At 39.1% G+C, this 19,765-nt stretch overlaps 1 protein-coding gene across 1 annotated transcript in view; it reads left to right on the forward strand.

The window, feature by feature from the left end:
• CLSTN2 (calsyntenin 2) overlaps positions 1 to 19,765 on the forward strand; it is a 253,636-nt gene that overhangs the window by 167,330 nt on the left and 66,541 nt on the right. The window contains exons 5-8 of the mRNA XM_044432738.1: positions 5,043 to 5,192; positions 9,657 to 9,842; positions 14,733 to 14,981; positions 15,221 to 15,342. Coding sequence (XP_044288673.1) covers positions 5,043 to 5,192; positions 9,657 to 9,842; positions 14,733 to 14,981; positions 15,221 to 15,342 — 707 coding nt within the window. The remainder of the gene's footprint in view (positions 1 to 5,042; positions 5,193 to 9,656; positions 9,843 to 14,732; positions 14,982 to 15,220; positions 15,343 to 19,765) is intronic.

The raw sequence follows: 19,765 nt of genomic DNA on the forward strand, positions 1-19,765 counted from the left end.
CCAGAACTCCCTCCTCACTTAGTTATATCTTACATGGATAATTTAATGATTTTGACCTAGATTTCCAACTCTGTGTACTATTAATCATGCATAGCACCTAGACCAGTGATGGCATACCTATGGCATGCGTGCCACAGCAGGCACACAGAGTCCTCTCTGTTGGCACGCGAGCCAAGTTGCCTCAGCATCGCCACAGCAGCCATGCACATATTCAGAAAGAGTAACAGCACCAGGCAATGACATCACTCATTAGCTGTGACTCGCCGCAAGAGGTGCATCAAACAGGTGGCCAGAGGCAGGCGCAACAGCCACAGCATGTGCACCAGGAAGGGGGTGGGCGAGCAGCGAGTGGGCGTGCCAAGCACTGGTGGTGGCTCCCTCCTCTTGCCTCCTCCTCCTCCTCCCAGCCCACAGCATGTGAGCAGCTGCCCTCCTAGTGCAGTGACATGGCCAGTGCCCATGCAGGAGGGAAGCTGGGTGAAGGGAGTGAGTGATGGGGTCAAGGCAGTGGAGCAGCAGCAGCAGCTGGAGCAGGGAGGAGGAGAGAGAGGGTGCCCAGGATCGATATGGCGCTTCCTGGTGAGGGAGGCCAAAAGGAGGAAACGTGGAAGCTGGAACTGCTGTGAAGCGAGAGGAGTGGGCATGGGATGGGGACCCCCCTCCCCACCCAACCCCACTCACCAAGGCTTGGCAGCACCGTGGGGTCACCTCGAGGAAGATCCCAACAGAAGCATGGAAGGGATCAGCAATAGCCTCTTCTCACCTTTAAATTATGTCCCTCTCCCCCATTCTGCCCTCCGGTAAATTTTCAAGCACCACCAAAGCTCTTGCAGCTGGTATGGGGGTGAGGAGGGAGGGAGTGCATGCATGCACCCGGACACAAGCAAGCCTGGCGTCCCCCAACTTGGGGTTGCTGAAAGTGAACATGGCTCCTTCTCTCTGTTATTGTGTTTTTCTTTTAAGACAAAAGATGATAATGTATGAGTTGTTTTTTTGCTAAATTAAAACCTCAGCATTCAGGTTTTATTGCAGTTGGCACTTTGTGATACATAAGTGGATTCTGTGTTGCAGTTTAGAGGCACTCGGTCTCTAAAAGGTTCACCATCACTGACCTAGACTGTCACAGTGGAAGGAAATCATAGAAACATAGTGAAATTTGAATGGGGGCATATCAACAGCATGCTCGCATTTCTTCTGCACAGAGCCTAAGAACTACACAGAGGGCTTCGGCTGCTGGACAGCATAGAACATAAATATTTTGAGCTCTCTCATCTCAAAGCAGAAGCAATAATAGAGAAAACTCTTACTATAAATAATCAGCATGTGATCTGTACAGAAAAATAGGGGGATCTCACCTGGTGGGTTTCCTTCAAGGTAGGATGAATATTCAAGGAAGGATGAATATCATAGCAGATAAAAATAGTAAGAAGCAAGTTTGCATTAAACCATTGTCTCTCCTGACAATATTAGTCCATCTTGTTCTTCTGCTGGACTACCTGTTGTTATTATGGATCTCAGGCAGTTGTCCTGTATTGACATAGGAATGCCTAGAACAGAGTTACAGGATTGTGTCTCCAGTATTTTCTTCTGCATGCTGTTTAACTTTATTTTACAAATGCATTCATGCACACGCACCATATGAAGGCCAAGAGACTTGCCGAAGATGATGACGTTTGAAGATTCAAGGCTAAAAAATATCATTATTCAGACAGTCAAGGAGTAACGGTATTGACTAATTCTGAGTAAACTCTTTTCAGGTGCAAACCTATGCAAGTTTAGACAGGGGAGGTTGCACACTAAGTTATCCAATCTGCTTCAATCAAATTGCAGACTATATGGCATAGCACTTGACCACATTATTAAAATGAGCACAGCTTCAGGAAATGAGGAAGATTAAACATTTGTTGGTTATAGAAAGCTTTAATCTGTTGGTACACATAATAAAAAAGGATAGTGAACATTTCCAAGGTTCAGCTTGAGAAGGAACTGTCATTCAACAAAAATGTCCTGAATTAAAACTCCAAACTCATTAATTACAGATATGGCTTTAGAATTGTAAGGCCTTCTAAGAAAGTGTAATTGCAGTTTCTACACCCTTTACTACCTCCCATTTTTTGTGACTGCTGCTATTTCTTTGTTGGTAGGACAGGTGATTTGTCACATTTATGCTTCTGTCAAGTTGATTTTGTTGCTGCAGAATGTTATTTTGCAGCTGGTAGTACAAAACTGTGGTCAGATTCATCATAGGAGAGATTAAAGAACATGTCTGCTCCTGAAAATTCACAGATGTAGGAGTACTTAGTTCCTGGGATAGTAAGGAGGAGACCAGTTTCCCAGAGTGCTACTTTTGCTGCTGATGATAGTAGGCTGATGTGGATATCAGAAAGTTTCCCAAGTATTGCAAAATAAATCTCACTCTGAATGAATGCTTCTAGCCTTTGGAAGATGATAGAGGGCCAAACATGGAATACTTGGGATTTCTAGAGTCATGCAAGGTTTTGAATAACACATTTGCAAAAAGTTGTCAATGGCTATATAAAGCCTTTCCACACATGGGTTTTTCATAGTTGGTTACACTGCCCAGAGCAATGCTCATGAAGGGATCAAGGATTTCCTGAGCATTAGTTCATCAATTGTTTGATGGCTGGGAAGGATTTTTTTTCATATTTGTTTGTTTAAAAATATTCATATCCTCCATTTTTTCCCTTCAAGGAACTCAAGGCTGCTTACATAATTCTCCTCTTCCTCTTGATCATGTTCTGTTCAAACCTATGTTGTCCAGACTTCCCAAGGATGGGCATGCTTTTCACCTTCACTGGAGTGTTTCCTTAGGTACATGCACATAAAGTGCTGTGCATAACTTTGGCAGGAAGAAATAGTACAGGAGAGTCATCAAGGAAAGTGAGGTGAGATGTGCCTATAATAGGAGACTACTATATCAGAGTGGACTGGGTACCACCCATACGTTTTTGAACATCTGGTTACCACACTTAGGTACCCACCCCACCCCAATAAGATCAGTGTTGAAGATCAAATGTCAAAGATGACTAAGACATGCTTTTGCTGACTTTTCAAGGATCCAGAAAGGGACATAGGCAGCAATATAAGCTCTTGAGTGAAAAGGGTTAAATAGACAATGGCCTTCTGTTTCTACATGTGTACTGATTCAGTAATGCCAGTAAATTAAATTAAATTAAATTAAATTATGGGCCAGTCTTCTCCCAGACCAGGCCATGGCTGTCTTGAAGTGCTTTTATTACCTACTATCATTTCCAGATTAAGAGGAGGAAATGAAGGTACTGGATGAAGGAAGGGACTGAAAAGGCAACTGTTCCTAGCACATTGCTGATTTTCTTTCACAATAATCATAGCTGCCTTTGTGAACCAGGACCAAAGTCTAGGATAATTTTGCATGTTCTGTGCATTAACCTGGTGGTTGGGGACCTGAGGAATTTAAGGCTTAACATATCTTGGTCTACCAGCTTTGTTTCTAAATAAATACGTGGTGAAATGATGGCATGTTGTGTGCTGGTCTTTCTACACTTTCGAAGTAGATCAAGACAAAGGGTCTTCTTACTGAAATCTTTATTATGTTAAAACAGGCTGCCTGTGTAATGTAAACCATAGACAAACTTTCTATAACCTGCTTGTCTCCCAGATGTCTGAGACTATCATTGCTAGCCAGTATGGTTAATGGTTGAGAATACTGTTCTTGTCTGGAGAGCACCAGGCTAGGAAAAGCTGCCTTATAAAAGTGCTATTGATAAAGCAGTAACTGATGTCCTGTCACTGAAAGCTCCCTTTGCATGCCAATCATATGAATAATATTACATGGAGTTTATAACAGTGGCAGAACTTGATGGAACATATAGGTAGGTGACTGCATAGAGAAGAACCTAGGAATATTCTAGTAATCACAGTCAATCATGCCTCCTTTGTGGTCAGGAGAGATTCTGTCTAATGTACCAGTTGGAAAACAAAGGGAGACATTAAAAATAATAAGCAATGATCAGCAGCTGGAACGCATGGCCTGCAATGGCCGCTCACAGTAGCCAGTGTTTGTCAGAAAGTGTGGTGCTACCAAAGTGCTCTGCCAGTGCGCAGGTTTCAGCCTTCCCCCTGATTGGATTACACTTCCCCCATGGTGGGTACACTGAAGCTCTTTGCATTGATAACAAGTAGTTCTGGTGTGTAAGCTCCAGAGATGTGCACAAGTTTGTTTGGCCTATCTGTTTGGCATACTCTTATAAGTGAGTGTTCAAAAGATGCCACAGTACCCTGTCATCTGACTGAGTTCCCTGCAGTGAGGGTGTAATATGCTCTGTTTTGGGTTCCAAATTCCATCGTATCTTGTATTCCATTGTTGGCAATGTGAATGGTTCAATGCTTGTATTTAGTGCTCTTGTTTTTAGTGCCCTTTCAAGTTGCTTTGAATGGGAGCCCCATCATCAACATAAAGTTTTGTTGTGGAAGTATGTTCATGGTCTGCCAGTGCATAGATTTTAGCATGAAACTGTTGTTCTACTGTGCTACCCAGCACTCTGTGTTTCCAAGCAGTTGTATGGGTATATTTTATGGTCATGGTGCATGTTTCTACTGCTGTAGAAGGAATCTGCCATCTGCCATATTCCTTCCACCTGCATTTCTCAAGAAAAGGATAATCCCTAATCCAGAATAGACCATATGTGCATGTTTTCACTGGGACTTCACTGAATATTTATCTTCAGTATTTAATTATGCCTGGGTGATGTTTTACTTCTTATGCCCGATGAACTCAGTCCCAAGACCAAGGGCCCTTCTTCTGCAAGACAGAATTGCTATTGTCAGTGTCTAAAGCATTTTTAGGAAAAGAAAAGAAAAAGTAAAGGTGTCTGAAAAGGTCAGTCCTTTCCTCTTCCGGCTTACCACCCCGACTTCCTGTTCTTTGATACCCTTTCATATACTCCAAGCAATGACCATATATTTTATTGCAGTCAATTGCATCAACCTAATAACTTAACAATGAACCAATAGCTGTTTATTGTCCTGTATTGTACCTGCAGGGAATATCAGGAATACCGAGAAGCTGAGTTATGACAAACAGCATGAGTATGAAATAATGGTAACAGCTTTTGACTGTGGGCAAAAACGTGCGACTGAAGATGTTGTGGTACGAGTGGAAGTCAAACCTGTATGTAAACCTGGATGGCAAGGTAGGAATTGTATATATTGCTTTCTTTAAAATTGAGGATACATTTTGCTGAACAAACAAAATGTTGCTGATTCTGTTGTAATTTTGAAAAACAATAATTGTTTTGTAGACATGTAGAAATTTATAATTCAATTTTTGGTTGGCATACATTCTTATAGCATATGACAATGAGAGACACTTTAAAATAAGTTTGAAACAAATTTAAAACTGTTCAGTTCCAGTTACAAGTTTTTTTTTACCTTTGAAACACAATCCTATTTAGGTTTAACTAGAAAAAGTCCCACAGCTCCCAGTGTTGCTAAGCAATCCATGCTGAGAGTTACAAGACTTTATTTGTCCAAACCCATAGAACTGTGCCATTGAATGTCTGTCTAAATGGCTTATATGGCTGTCTAAATCAGGGCCTGCCCTGCATTTTCAGTGCATGGAAAAGCTGCCTTTGCAGCCTACTGCTCCTCTTGTTTAAGCAGTCAAATATCGGTCCCCATCCAGCATGAACTGGGGGGACACAAAGGCAAAAACAGTAAATGGCAGCTCGCTAGTACTTGGAGTGGATTCATTTCTCCCATCCTTCCCTCTCACAATTTTTTGATCAATGAGTCCCAGTACTGGGAATAGGTAGAATATAAAATATAAAATCAGCAGTAAGAAGAACAAATTATTTGTAGAAAATAGCAGGTACGCTAAAGGTGCCTCCAAGCAAGAAACCTGCAAAGTTTTAGGAGGCATGCAACCCCTAAATATTCATGCCTGAAAACCAGTTTAAGATACAGTTTAATTGCTTCTCAGTTTCTTGTTCTTGTCCTCCCCTCATGTACAGTGACTGGAACCCCTTGTTTAAAAAAAATACTAGAATTATAAGGTAGACCAGTCCATAAGTTCATAACCCAGTCACACTCCCTCCTTCCCACTCCCTGTGCAGCATTTGGATAATATAAATCAAATAGGAAAGACACTGCTTATTTTGGAAGAAAGGAAGTTTATACAGCACAAGTATATATGAAACACAAGTTGTCCCAGATGCCTTATTCTGGGTTTGGGCATGATTTTGTGGGCTTCACTGGGAACCCCACTTTGAGTTGTGATCCACGAGTACCTTACTGATAATTCTCACATTTGCTCAGGATTCATTCATTCATTTATCTGTTGCTCCCTCTGGTATCCAGGTCCAGGCTATACAGTATATAGCTATAAAGTAAAAGTTTATGGATTGGTGGGTTATACTGTGTTGACTCAGTCTCAGGAGCCATGAATGACAAATTTCTATAGAATATGGAATGGTTATCTTGTATACTACATGGTAAGACTTTCTGTTCCAGTGGAAAGGATAGTTGGGCTGCTTTTTGATTCAGGTGGTATGTATCCAGTGTGTGATATCAGCCAAAGATTTTTGTTGCTTTTTTAAAAAAGCATTAGTGCTTGTGACTGATCAAGCATCAAGTATGACCTACTTAATACTCCATTGGGATCAATGTAGAGGTAACATAAGAGCATCTGAGGTAAAAAAACAAAACAAAAATCTAGGTCACAATCCACTGTGATTTTTCCAGGTGCTCAAAAGGGATTTTACAGAACACAAGCCATCTGCATTGTCTTTAATGGATAGGGATATAAATCTGGCATAGTGTTTCTTTTTTATACCTCTGTTTAGTGGGCAAACTGTGAGGGTGGCTTGTGATGATGATCTGCACATATACGCCTGCGGCAAGATACACCTGGGTATGACTGTCCTCTTCCCTGGCACTATGGTGTGAACAATGCAAGCAAGAATAAGAAGGACTTTGACTTTCAGAGTGAGAGAGTTTAGATTTTTTTCAAGATAGCAAAAGCAACTTCTTCTTCTTCTTCTTCTTCTTCTTCTTCTTCTTCTTCTTCTTCTTCTTCGAATTCAGAACAGGTTTAGCACTAACAAATAAATTACTGAAGGGCAGAGTTTGAGCACTTGTCTTTCAATTCTTCTAAGCTCTGGATTCTGCAGTGTGGTGAACTTTCACAACGAGAAGAAAAAGCATGCTTATCTTAGAGAGATCAACTATGTGACCTTCTGATCTACTGATGTGCTGTGCTTTGAAATGGCTTTCTATGGAATAATATATTCAAGAATGAAGAAATATCAAGATGTTCTTAAAATATATTACAATCATTAATCATTGACTAAACATATGCTCAGCAGGCAGTATATCCTATCATATGGTTCCACAACTTCATAATCATGATTAACATTAAAAGCAAAGCCCATCATCTGCATTTTGCAGTGTACATGCTGGGTATTTTGGGCTCTCATTCCAGACTTCATTTGCCTTAAAATGCTATTTATTTGGACCCTGTTCTGTTTTCTTTTGATCCAGGTTTCAAAAAAGGACACCATCAAGATGTCCTTTATATCTTTTAGACTTATATCTGTGTGTGTGCGCACACAAATAAATGTACTCTTAAGGCTTTATTTGTTTGCAAGAAAATGCAAAGAGAAATCATTTTAAAAGCCCTGAGTATTTGTAAACTATGTAACTGAGATGCATTTCCTGGAACCAACTGTCAATCTAGATAGCACATGTGATGTACTGTTATTGATCCAAGCCAAAATGTTCTGGGTTAATAACACATAATCCATTCCAGAAAGCAGAAGGACTGGAAGGACAAAAGGAGGATTCCAGCCCCTTATTTCATGTGACCTTATGACATGTTTCTACCATGAACCAAAAAATGGAGCTACTGGGTCTAGACTTCACAGCAGGCAACCATAAAACAGTTGCAGAAACCATAAAACAGACTATTGTTTCTTGTCATGGCTTCTGGACCTAAAACAAGTCACAGTAAAATGCCACTGCTAGGGCCAGACAACATGACCAGACAACAGTCTAAAACAAGCATTGCTTGTTGTAACATGTGACCCTATCCATTGAACATGGTCTAAAAGTGAACTAAGGAGTTGGCCATAACCAAAACAAGATTTATAGCTTTAACTCTGTATTCTGAAATAATCTGAGCATATTGCTGTTTCTTCAAACCTTAAAGTTAATGAGTATTGGATCTGAATTATTTCATTTTCTGTAGCCTTATGTGTACAGAATTAAGTTGAACTGATTTGATGAACATATTAGAAATGTGCTTTGTCTGGGAATGAAATATCCAAATGTGCAGATTAATAGATCTGCTTAAAAATTACTTTAAAGAATTGACTGCAACATACGAATTTCTGAGACAATTAATTAATATATTTCCATAAACACACTGTACCAACCTGAAATACATGCATTCTTTAAATTTAATGCACAATTACTTGAAAGAATCAAAGTCTCTGATCTGGACCACTTTGCAGGTTCCAAGATTTGAAAATAAAACACCACAGTTTAAAAGGTCAGTGTGGTACATACAGCATGTTCCACTGTTGGCAGTTTAAATCTTCTGGGTCACCAGACATCTGGCTGAACAGACATTGGATTAGTAAGTCAGAACTGTAAATCTGAAAAACTCTTAATATGCAGTTTTATAATACTGTTAATGTATGCAAGTTATACTTGCATAAAAGTTGACACTGATGTTAACTTTTATAGGAGATTGACTGACTCTGGATTTTAAATAACTTTAATTGCAAATTCAGTTATTCTGATAGCAGAATAATCAATCTTCTGGGGACTTTAGCTAACTCTCAAAATAAACATAATAAACTGATTATTTCAATCCAAGGACTATTGAAAGCATTAACAGTGGAAGGGAATGAAATACAGATAGGATTTCAGGTTGTAAATAATATTTATTTATTTATACTTTTGTATCCCATTCTATACATAAAAGTCTCAGTAATTTGGGTAAATCATGTGTTTGATTCCACTTATACAAGAATCTGATTTGTTTTTGTTTTTATACTGTGCTATAAAAATTGTGAACAATTACAACATGCCTGCATCATAGTTGCACATTAATTCATGCTAATTCAAAAGTGTTCTTCAGTAAATTAATGCCATTTCAGCTGTACAGCAAACAAGCTGCCCTCCACTCTCACACACACACACACACACACACACACACACACACACGAGATGGGAGTTAACATTCAGTTATATATGATGTAAATGCCAATTGTGCATTCAATTGTACATGATGGAAATTAACTATCTAGCATACATTTTGAGCCATTCCAGGATCAGGGCAGATTTGTTTAACTTCCTCAAAGTGGCCTTCCCTATATAACTTTTAGCATCCTGTGTGAGATGCAGGGCAGCCCTAAAGCATCCCATCACCTGATGGTAGGTAGGATGTTGCACCTACCACTCCACCAGAGAAACCAAGACATAACTATTTTTTATGCCAGTCTTTAAAGGTAAATTTCAGTCTGGCTATTTGGTTCTTGCTTCCTTTTTTATTTTTGCAAAATACCTAAAATATAACACATTCTATTCTGATGGAAATTATTTTATATTGTTGGTAGCAGTATAGTATACATTAATCTTGTCCTTCATTCTAGATTGGAGTAAGCGTATTCAGTACAAACCTGGCTCTGGGAGTATACCTTTATTTCCTAGCATTCATCTGGAGACTTGTGATGGACCTGTTTCTTCTATCCAGACGACTATCGAGTTGCAGACCAACTATATTGGGAAGGGTTGTGATCGTGAGACATACTCTGAAAAATCTCTGCAAAAATTATGTGGTAAACATTTTGATTTTTGTATACAACTCTGGTCAAGGGCTGTGCAATCATGTATAATTAAGGACATGCTTGATAATGCATGCTTGCTGCTAAATCTAGATCTTGAATTCATTGGAAATTAATCATAAAGTTGGCATACATATTATTTGCTCTTTAATTCTCAATCTTTCCTCCTCCTGCTCAACTGATTATGAATTCCTGCCCTCTTTGCTTCAATACCTAAAGTGGACAGCCTAGCACTAACATTGTAATCCTCCTCGTTTTCCAAGACATTTTAAATGGATCAAATGGATTTTTGTTACTGATAGCTATATTCATTTGTAAACTTCCCAGAGAGCTACCTCTATTGTGCACTATACAAAATAAACAAACAAACAAACTTTGGAACTTAAGGATTTCCCTACCAGTAGTCCATTGGAAGAAACAGAGGTCTTTATTAGATATTGTATCTTAGCCCCTCCCCATGGCATATATTTAAATTAATTTAAATGCGTAAACAATAGCTTAATAAACTGCTGGGCAGCTTCTTACAAAAACTGAAAAAATTCTCCAGCATTATGAACCTGCTTAATTTGTGTTTTGCCAAATGTGCAAAGTGAGTTAATGAATAACACAAACTTCTCACAGACAAATAGTCCATATCAGCAATAAAAAACAGTTTCCATGCACAGCATAATTTATTCCAATTGAAGGAACTATAATTCCTTTTGAAAAAGGGTGTTATTTGCTGGGCATAATTTCAGACAATAAGCATTATTTTGCAATGTTTATTATAGATTATGCCATCTGGGTGAGTTGAATATGATATTTTCCAGTAGGTAACATCTGTGTATGAGGGAGCACAAGCTGCTATATTACCCACAGTTAGTGCTCACAAAAATAAATGCTGTCCTTGTACATATTTAGAAATGTTTGCTGTCTTATTTGTGAATGCTGTTAATTAAAATGTCATGAAAATGAGAGAATTTGTTTCTCTAAAATGCATTCACAGCTTTACATATAAAGCAAAGATGGACAGCAAGGACTAGTATAACATTGTTATCCACTGGCAACATTTTATTTTATGCTACATGCATAAGAATGATGGTATCACATTGACAGAAGCTTCTCTGCAACCAAATTAATTTGGAAACTTTACACAATCAGAGCAATATGAATACTTACACAAAAATAACTCACATTTCTAGGAAACAGCAATCTCTCTGTCTTTTTTTATAAATGATATAACTGGTGACTGGTGAATTATGTATTATGGATTCTCTTCCTTACTCATTTTTCCAGTCTTAAGGTTAGAACTTAAGGTTTGTTCCAGGATAGGCTAGACGTGCACATGGTAGGCATGTTGTGATTGGAGCTGCCTAGAGCTCTGATTCTATGTTTCAAATGAATGGTAGGTTCAATGTATCTTGAACTTGATTTTTTTCAGGAGTTGCATGAAGATTTGTACACCTTCTTCCTACTACATGCATTTTTGTGTGCACTCTGGCCCAGTATAAATGTTTTTGCAAACACTCTTGCTAATATAATGCATTTTAATATTATTTCCAGACATTTGTGTTGACGCTGCAAAAATATATGCATTTTTCAGAAATTTATACATTTTTGTGAGCAGTTTTTAATTGGAGAATTCCACTGCAAAATTTAAAATGTGAATTTTGAAGGATAACTGAGTTTTGTGCATTAGTTCAAAAGTGCAGAATTAAGCAAATTCAAATTAAAATCCAAACAAAATGAAAATGTCTTCTATTCCTGTTTTAAATTCCCTTGAGATTGAAACAAAAAAAAGTTTTAGCTTTCCTGTCCAATGCCCAAACATCTTAAGCACTTTTTTCAAACACCTGATTTGAAGTCTTTAAAAACCCTGTTGATCAGGGACAGTTTTCCCTTCTCTTCCCAAGAAGAAAAGGAGAAAGAAGGTAGCAGTCACCAGGGAAGGTTCCTTGCCACCAAGGAGAAATCCTGCAAAGCCTCTCTGTAGCTGAACCCAACACCATGTTTTGCCAGGCATTGATTGACTTGTAACTTGAAAACCCAATTTCTACATGCGGGTAAGAAAATAATTCAGTGTTCCCCAGACATTATCTGGGAAGCCACAGGATAGTTTGGATACTCAGCTCTGAAGCTGGAGACAGTGACTTGGAGCTGCGAGTTGGAGCTATCTTTCTCCACCCCTTGCAGCTGTCATGGAAGGAACAATATCAGTTGCCTTCTAACAACTTGAAAGTGACCTTGGAAAGCAATTAAAGGGGATGCTTTGGAGTGTAGGAAAGGGAAAAAGCAGGCCAATCATTTCTCCTCCCTGAAAAAGGTATCCCAAAGCCATTAAAGACGTTCTTCCTTCTCCTTTGAAATACACTTGCTAGATGGCTGACACTAGCTACATACTGAAATGCAAAGTGTGGAAGGAACACAGAGTTGAAGTTCATCTCTGCCCCTTCTTTTGCTCTTTGTTGGGTGGACTTGCTCTTCTGAGTTGAGATGCTCACAATCATCTTGGTAGGATTGTGCCCTTAAAATTTAATTTTTCAGCAGGTAGCACTTACAAATTGATCTCTCTAGACAGAAATTTAGCACAAACCTAATATTCTTTTGTGAAGTTATTGGGGCTTAATCCCTCACTCAAGATTATCCCAACAGAGATTAAAATATTGGTGCAACAGTTCATTTTATCATAGGTACTGTGAAAATTGCTGCTTCTTGGTACCTAACGTGTAGGTTCTTCTGATACCCTGCTTCTTTGCATAGACAATTTTGAAAGTAGTGTGTTCCTTTTTTAAAAAGAGACAAGGAACATTACCAGTGTGCCTATCCTCTCACCACAAACATAATACCTTGGGAAATGGTGTCCCTTGTTATACGTCCAATGATGTTGTTAGTTACAAAGTTGTGTCCGATCCATCATGAACCCATGGACAACATTCCTCCAGGCCTTCCTGCCCTCCACCATCCCCTGGAGTCCACTTAAGCTCAGACCGACTGCTTCATTCTCATTCTCTGCCACCCCCTTCTTCTTTTGCCATCTATTGTTCCCAGCATTAGGCTCTTCTCCAGGGAGTTCTTCCTTCTCATTAGGTGGCCAAAGTATTTGAATTTCATCTTCAGTATCTGACCTTGTAAAGAGCAGTCAGGGCTGATCTCCTCTAAGACTGACTGGTTTGATCTCCTTGCAGTCCAAGGGGCTCGCAGGAGTCTCCTCCAGCACCACAATTCAAAGGCCTCAATTCTTCAGTGTTCAGCCTTCCTTATGGTCCAACTTTCACAGCCATACATTGCAACTGGGAAAACCATAGCCTTGACTATACGCACTTTTGTTGGCAGGGTGATGTCTCTGCTTTTTAGTATGCTGTCTAGATTTACCATAGCTTTCCTCCCCAGGAGCAAGCGTCTTTTAATTTCTTGGCTGCAGTCACTGTCTGCGGTGATCTTGGAGCCCAGGAAAATAAAATCTGTCACTAATACGTCCAATATGCTATTATTGTAAAATGGAGAAGGGTTTGTATATCTCAGGATTTTTCACTGTGTACTCACCTTTGAATCACCACTTAGTGAAAAATGACCAGGAGATTGTTGCATAGAAGGGCCAATCACAACAGGGACTGAAGGAGTTCATGTGCAGCCATGGTGCAGAACTAAGGGGCTAAATCCATCTCTTCAAGCATCTCAGGACAGCTACAACCTCTTCCCTAGCCCTTCCCTTTCCATCAACCATTGATCATTTGGTATACAGCTTTTGTATAATTTCCTCCCATTTTCAAGGTTTGAAGTGTCTTTCCTAAGGCTTGGTTACTGGCAGTAAAGACTTAACTTCAAATATGTTGGCGTTTTTGGCATTTCACCCACCTCCTTTGCCTTCAGTCCAACCACCTCTGGAAATCAGCCCCAAAAGCTTCTCCAAAATGGAATGCAGCTATCAGGCTGGAAGAGGTTATTCACCTTTGATGTACAGCTATCATTCTCTACGTTGCCAAAAAAAACTGAGAAGTTGCTCAAGCTCATTTTATAACTCCTATGGGAAGCAGATAAAGAACAACAGCACTTACTTGAAGGACCTGGTCACACAAGGCTGTGTGAGATCATAACAGCAGACATATTACTGTGGCTGGAATTCACCCAAGAAAAGCTCTCATTCCAGCAACATGCAGAGGTCATCTGATCCTAATGAAGGCTGACTGAACTGAAGCTGCTGTTAACTCTATCCCTGCGAAGAGCTGTCAGTGTTTCTTAAAGAGTCCTTCCTTGCCCAGTACTGAAGCCACTTGTTCCTCTGGCATGGGGGCAGTGAAGACTTCACTGGATGGAATACCTAAATACAAGGAATGTGGTAACACCACATCCTCTGGCCTGGAAATTCCTAATGGATGATAACTTGATACCTCCCTGCTCTATCTGAGGAGAACATGTCATGGCCCTCATATTAAGAGAAAGGATGTAAAGCTGAAATGAAACAAGAGTCATTCTGCATATTCACTCCAGGCTTATATGGACATATTAAGTCTAACCACCACTGCATCTCACCCTGTTTTCTGTCTGGCAGTGACTTTCTAGGGCTTCCTTCAGTCCTGTGCTGCTGAGATCCTTCTAAGTGAATACGCAAATAACTCAGCCTGAGACTTTCTGCAAGTAAAAGATAAGTTCTGCCACTAAGCACAGGTCGATCCCTGAAGAGAAGAAAACTGAGATCAAGCTATCCTAGTTTATGTTTGTGTGTGTGCTTTATGTTTGGAACTATAATATATTTTTACAGGACTGATATGTAATAAGACCACATTAGTAATAAATGAGAGGGACTAAGTGAGTTACCATCCCTCCCATTCACTGAATACCATGAATTCAAATAAATGGCTTACTCATTAGTGTCTCATCAAGCTGTTCATTATATATCATCTGCAGGTGCATCATCAGGTACCATTGATTTATTACCAACTCCCAGTGCAGCGACTAACTGGACAGCTGGTCTTCTGATAGACAGCAATGACATGATTTTTAAGTTTGATGGAAAGCAAGGAGCTAAAATTCCTGATGGAATTGTACCAAAGAATCTAACTGATCAATTTACTATCACTATGTGGATGAAGCATGGGCCAAGTCCAGGACTAAGAGCAGAGAAAGAAACTATTCTGTGTAATTCAGATAAGACAGGTATGTCCATTTATTTGAAATATGCATATTCTGACCCTTCCCTCATGTTTTAACATGCTGAATAGAAGTCAGTATTGAAAAATGTTTTAAAGTCAGTCATAGAAGCTGGCTTAACCCTGCTACTGGTATAAAATCATTGGGGAATTTGGGAGATGAAATAAATAAATTGAATGCATACTCTGATTTAAATAAACACAACCATGATAAGATATACTTCATTTCTTAATGTATATTTTTAGAAATGAATCGACACCACTATGCCCTTTATGTGCACAATTGTCGTCTTGTGTTTCTGTTACGAAAAGATTTTGACCAAGCTGATACCTTCCGTCCTGCAGAATTTCACTGGAAACTTGACCAGGTACTTAGTTTTATTTTCATTACAGTAATCCTTTAAAATTATTCCAGTTACTTGAGGGCACTCTGTGATGAATCTGCTGATCCATGCAGAGCCTAAACTGTTTTTAGAGTACAGATAAAATTGTATAACCTGTTACTTCAATTGTTCCTAGACTATTCTGACATTGTAAGAGTCTCAAGTAGAGCATGGATACAGGGTAGGGAAACTATGGTCCTTGAGATATTGTTGGACTACAATTCCCATCATGAAAGTGCTAGCTGAGGCTGATAAGAGTTGGCTTTCTATCTGACAGGCCATAGTTTCCCACTTAGGGGCTATTTTTGAAATGGTAGAAGGTTCCTGTCCAACGCTTAAAGCTCTAGATTTCCAAGGGCATTCCCTCCTCCAAGTCAGTTGCCACATGACTCTAAAATCTCACTTAGAGTTTTTCCAAAAGTTTCAGTGTTGATCCAGACCTTCCCAATTCTATTCAGTCTTTGAATATCCTCCCAGGAGAGAACTGTCTGACACTTTGGCTGGATCTACATTAAGCTTTTATTGAAGTATTGCATCACCCAGATACCTCCCAGGATGCATGAGGCTGCTCATTTCCTGTTCCTGTCAAGTGGCCTCCCTCCTTTTATTCCAGAATGTTCATGACTAGCTTTATTCTGAGCTTTTTCTTTCCTGCACTTCAGTTGTTTAAACATTTACATGTTTGGACTTATCTGCGTGTGTGTGCATGAATAGTGAAGCTGCAGACTGGCACTGTGTGAGACCCTCAGTTGCAAAATCTAATGGCTTGTGCTGTTAAGTAGGAATCTTTCACTAGAGTCCCTTCTGGAAGTCACTGGGTCTTATGGAGGAAGTTACTGAAGAATAAGTGACATTAAGTGACAGTATGGCCTTGCAACAATCCTATTCAGGTATTAGTTGACAAAGTAACTCATTCTAGAACTGCAAAATTAATTATGAACAAAATGAAAATTTACTGTGATTGCATGTCACTAAATTACACTGTAACTCTAGTACAAAGTCTCCTCATTTTATACCTTTATTCCTATCTAATTAGTGCAGAAAATATGTGGGTTGTATAATGCAGTAATATAGTGGAAAATGTATACAAATAGACTTTGCACATTACCACAAAGTAGGGTTAAGGAGAGTAATTTTATCAGATAATAGAAGAGCTTTCATCTTTAAATTACTTTTTATTCAGGTTTTAATTCAATTAGGAATTTTAATTGTTTGCTGCTTCTGAAGTACATGAAATTTAACTTGATATGCCTTCTTCCCTGAGTTGATATGCAAGCTGTGATGTGCAATGCACTGATGAAATTTCATGCACAAGATTAGAAAATAACAATTCAGTTGGTGAGTAAGACATGGAGGAATCATGGTGATTCTTCAACCAAAATAAAATAATTTAAGACACCAAATGGCTACTCTATCATCCAAAGGCTCCTCAGCTTCTTACCTACTAGATCTGAAATGTGTTTTCAACCCCCAATCTTTTTCCATTTTGCTTTAGTCTTTGAACCCCCTATTTATAAATTAGTGCACAGTTGGCTTGCTTAAAACATTATGAAAGTGATGCTGACAATTTTAGTACACATTCGTTTTTATGATGACATTGGAAAGAATGTGAAATCTTAGATTGTAGGAAATATTTGACAACTGGAATAGATTCATGCTAAAGAAAGGTAATACAGCAAATAAAGATGCATGCATAGTTGCCTTGGATATAATTGGTGCAGAGTGTTTGAGTGGTTTTGTTTTGCAATTTAAAATACACAAACTGGATTAAAGATGATCTCCTCTTTGTTGGTTTATGAAGCTAATTCATTTAGGCATGTTAAAATTACAGCATGACAGAAGACAGACATGCTGCAGTCATAGTTCATGATAATCAGTGCTTTCAGGTACTTTCACTGTCAATGTGATAAAAAGGTTTCATTATTTAAAGCTCTAATTAAACCATCCATATTTCCAAGAATGCAACAGTGAGCACAGTCACATCTGCATATTGTAATTCTTTCAGCGTATTATAACTCTCACAAGACTGTAGCATCTATCTGCACTGCTAAGTGGTCCCTTCTCTATCTCTTTGTTTTGCTTATCTTTATTCATCAAAATAGGATATCTAATTTCGCTCTGGCAGTTGGTCAGCAGTGTGGGAGTTGGGAAATAATAGACCACAGGTGTATATTTCTCAGAGTTCATTGACTGATATTGTTTGAACTGTCAATGTGTTCTTTGTTTGTATGGATTGTCGGGAAGAGCTCTTACTCTGAAATACATATCATAGAATTGACTGCATTTTTTTAATGTTCATGAATGCAAAGTACAACAAAGAAACTGTTTATAATGTATATTTTAAATGCATTCATAACAAATCACAAAATCACACATGAATTCTGCACATAGGTGTCCTGTAAGAGCTACTCTAATTGAGAAACATATGCTCATTCATGTGTTCTTAATGTGCATATAAAAACCTGTGAGGGAAGAGAGTGAAGATCAGCATGTTACCCCATGCATTGGTGTTCTCACTGTCTTCCAAATTGAGAGGGTAAAAACATGCATTGGAGAGATTTGTCAGTCTCTTTAGACTGCCCACATAATTTAGCATCCCTATTTCCCAGATTTCAAAATGATTCAGATAGCCTACATGCATAAACAGTCTCCTTGATTCTGTCTCCAACTTGGTTCTTTGGTCCTGTTCCTAGGTGGTATCATACAGCTTTTAGGTCTAGGCTCAACACAGAGTGCTGCCGACGGTTCTGCCTGATACTATTACACAATTCTGGGAACTGGGTACCACTCCTACACTACCTTCAATCATCTACACAGCAGAATGATTATCTAAAGTACAGTCTCTACAACTGCATAAGCCTGTTTGCATACTTTTAGAACACCCAGCCACAATGGTTTTCCGGTCAGCCACCTCCTCACTGGCTTCTTTACCAAGTTCAGCTGTGGATGTCTGGATGCAGGTCCAGGCAGGACATCTGATATCAAGAGTGGAGCCAAGAGCTTACCCTGAATCCCAAAAATCATTGAATAGTTCCTTCCTAAGAAAGATAGGAAGGGGGCTATTGTGTAAGGTCTGTATGAGGTGACAGACATCTGCAGTTGAATACATCTGCATTAGTTATCTAAGCTCTATCCTGAAGCATGGCTAATCTCCTGTAGCAACTGAGCAGTGGGAACAACCTTCACCTATCTCATTCCCATATACAGGTGATCCCACTGAGCTTAGATCCCCTGATCCCAGTTAACAGAAGATACTACAGCTCAAGGAATGTTGCCCCAAGCAAATAAGCTTGGAGAATAAGGCAAAAGCAATCCAGAGGTGTGCCGTGACCCTATTTTACAACCCCATTTTTTCTCAGACTGGTCTGAGGAATCTTTCATTCGCCAAATGGTGTTCCAGGATGCAGACGAATGTTTATCTCCCTTAAACAGAAAGTTTTTGCCTTTTGTGGATATAAAGTAATAAACTTATCTAAGCAGTTGGCCCACATCACAACTAAGGATTCATCTGTCTCAACTGGATTCTGACCTGGGTTTTGTGGATTTGCTGTAACAGATATATTTATCAGAGTAGAATTTAAAATGCTGCAATCTATTATTTATTCATAAGACACACTTCCTGAATGTTGTGCTTCTATGTTGTGCTTCTGAGTTGTGTCACTTTTAATATTCTTGTTTTAAATTGGTTTTGATGTAATTTTTATTCTTTGCAAGCCACCCTGGAGTCACTGAGGAGTGGGATATAACTCCCTAAGATAGCAACATGAAATGAATTTTGAAGGGAAGGCACTAGAACCAAAGTATGTTGAGACATGGGACTTGCAGTTTGTACAACCAGAACCACACTCATTTCCACCAGCTGCCTTGGCTTCTATTTTATCTACAACTGAGCATCACCCAGTACTTCATGGTGCACATGTAGTGAAATTTCTGTTGAGGAGCAGGGGAGATTTTGGCAAGTATTCTCTAGGGCAAGGCATACTTTCCTAACATTCCACGGTGGGGAAAAATTATTTAAGAAGTTAAGGATCAGCTACTGCTAAATGAAATTATACTGTTAGTTCATACTGCTGGATAAAAGAAATGTGGGACTAAGAGAGAACTGCAAGGAGCAATGGCCTTGCACACCACTTCTGTCTTCAGTTTTAAAATATGCAGTGCAGTTGTACCCTGAATTTCTTCATATTATTCAGGAACAGCCAACCTGAGGAATCCGTTTTCTTCAACATTCTCCAACAGCTCAGGAAGTGCTTGAAAAAGAACATTGAAAAAAAATCAGAAATAGTTTTCTGATGAAATGTAGGCACAGCTCAAGCTCCATTTTCTTTCTGTGCTCATAATCTGCTTGCCGTATGCATTCACTTCATAGGGGTGTAATCATGTGTCTCCCTGGGATGGGAACATCATG

The sequence above is a fragment of the Varanus komodoensis genome, unplaced genomic scaffold, assembly GCF_004798865.1.
Source record: "Varanus komodoensis strain SLA01 unplaced genomic scaffold, ASM479886v1 scaffold25, whole genome shotgun sequence".
Taxonomy (NCBI): Eukaryota; Metazoa; Chordata; class Lepidosauria; order Squamata; family Varanidae; genus Varanus; species Varanus komodoensis.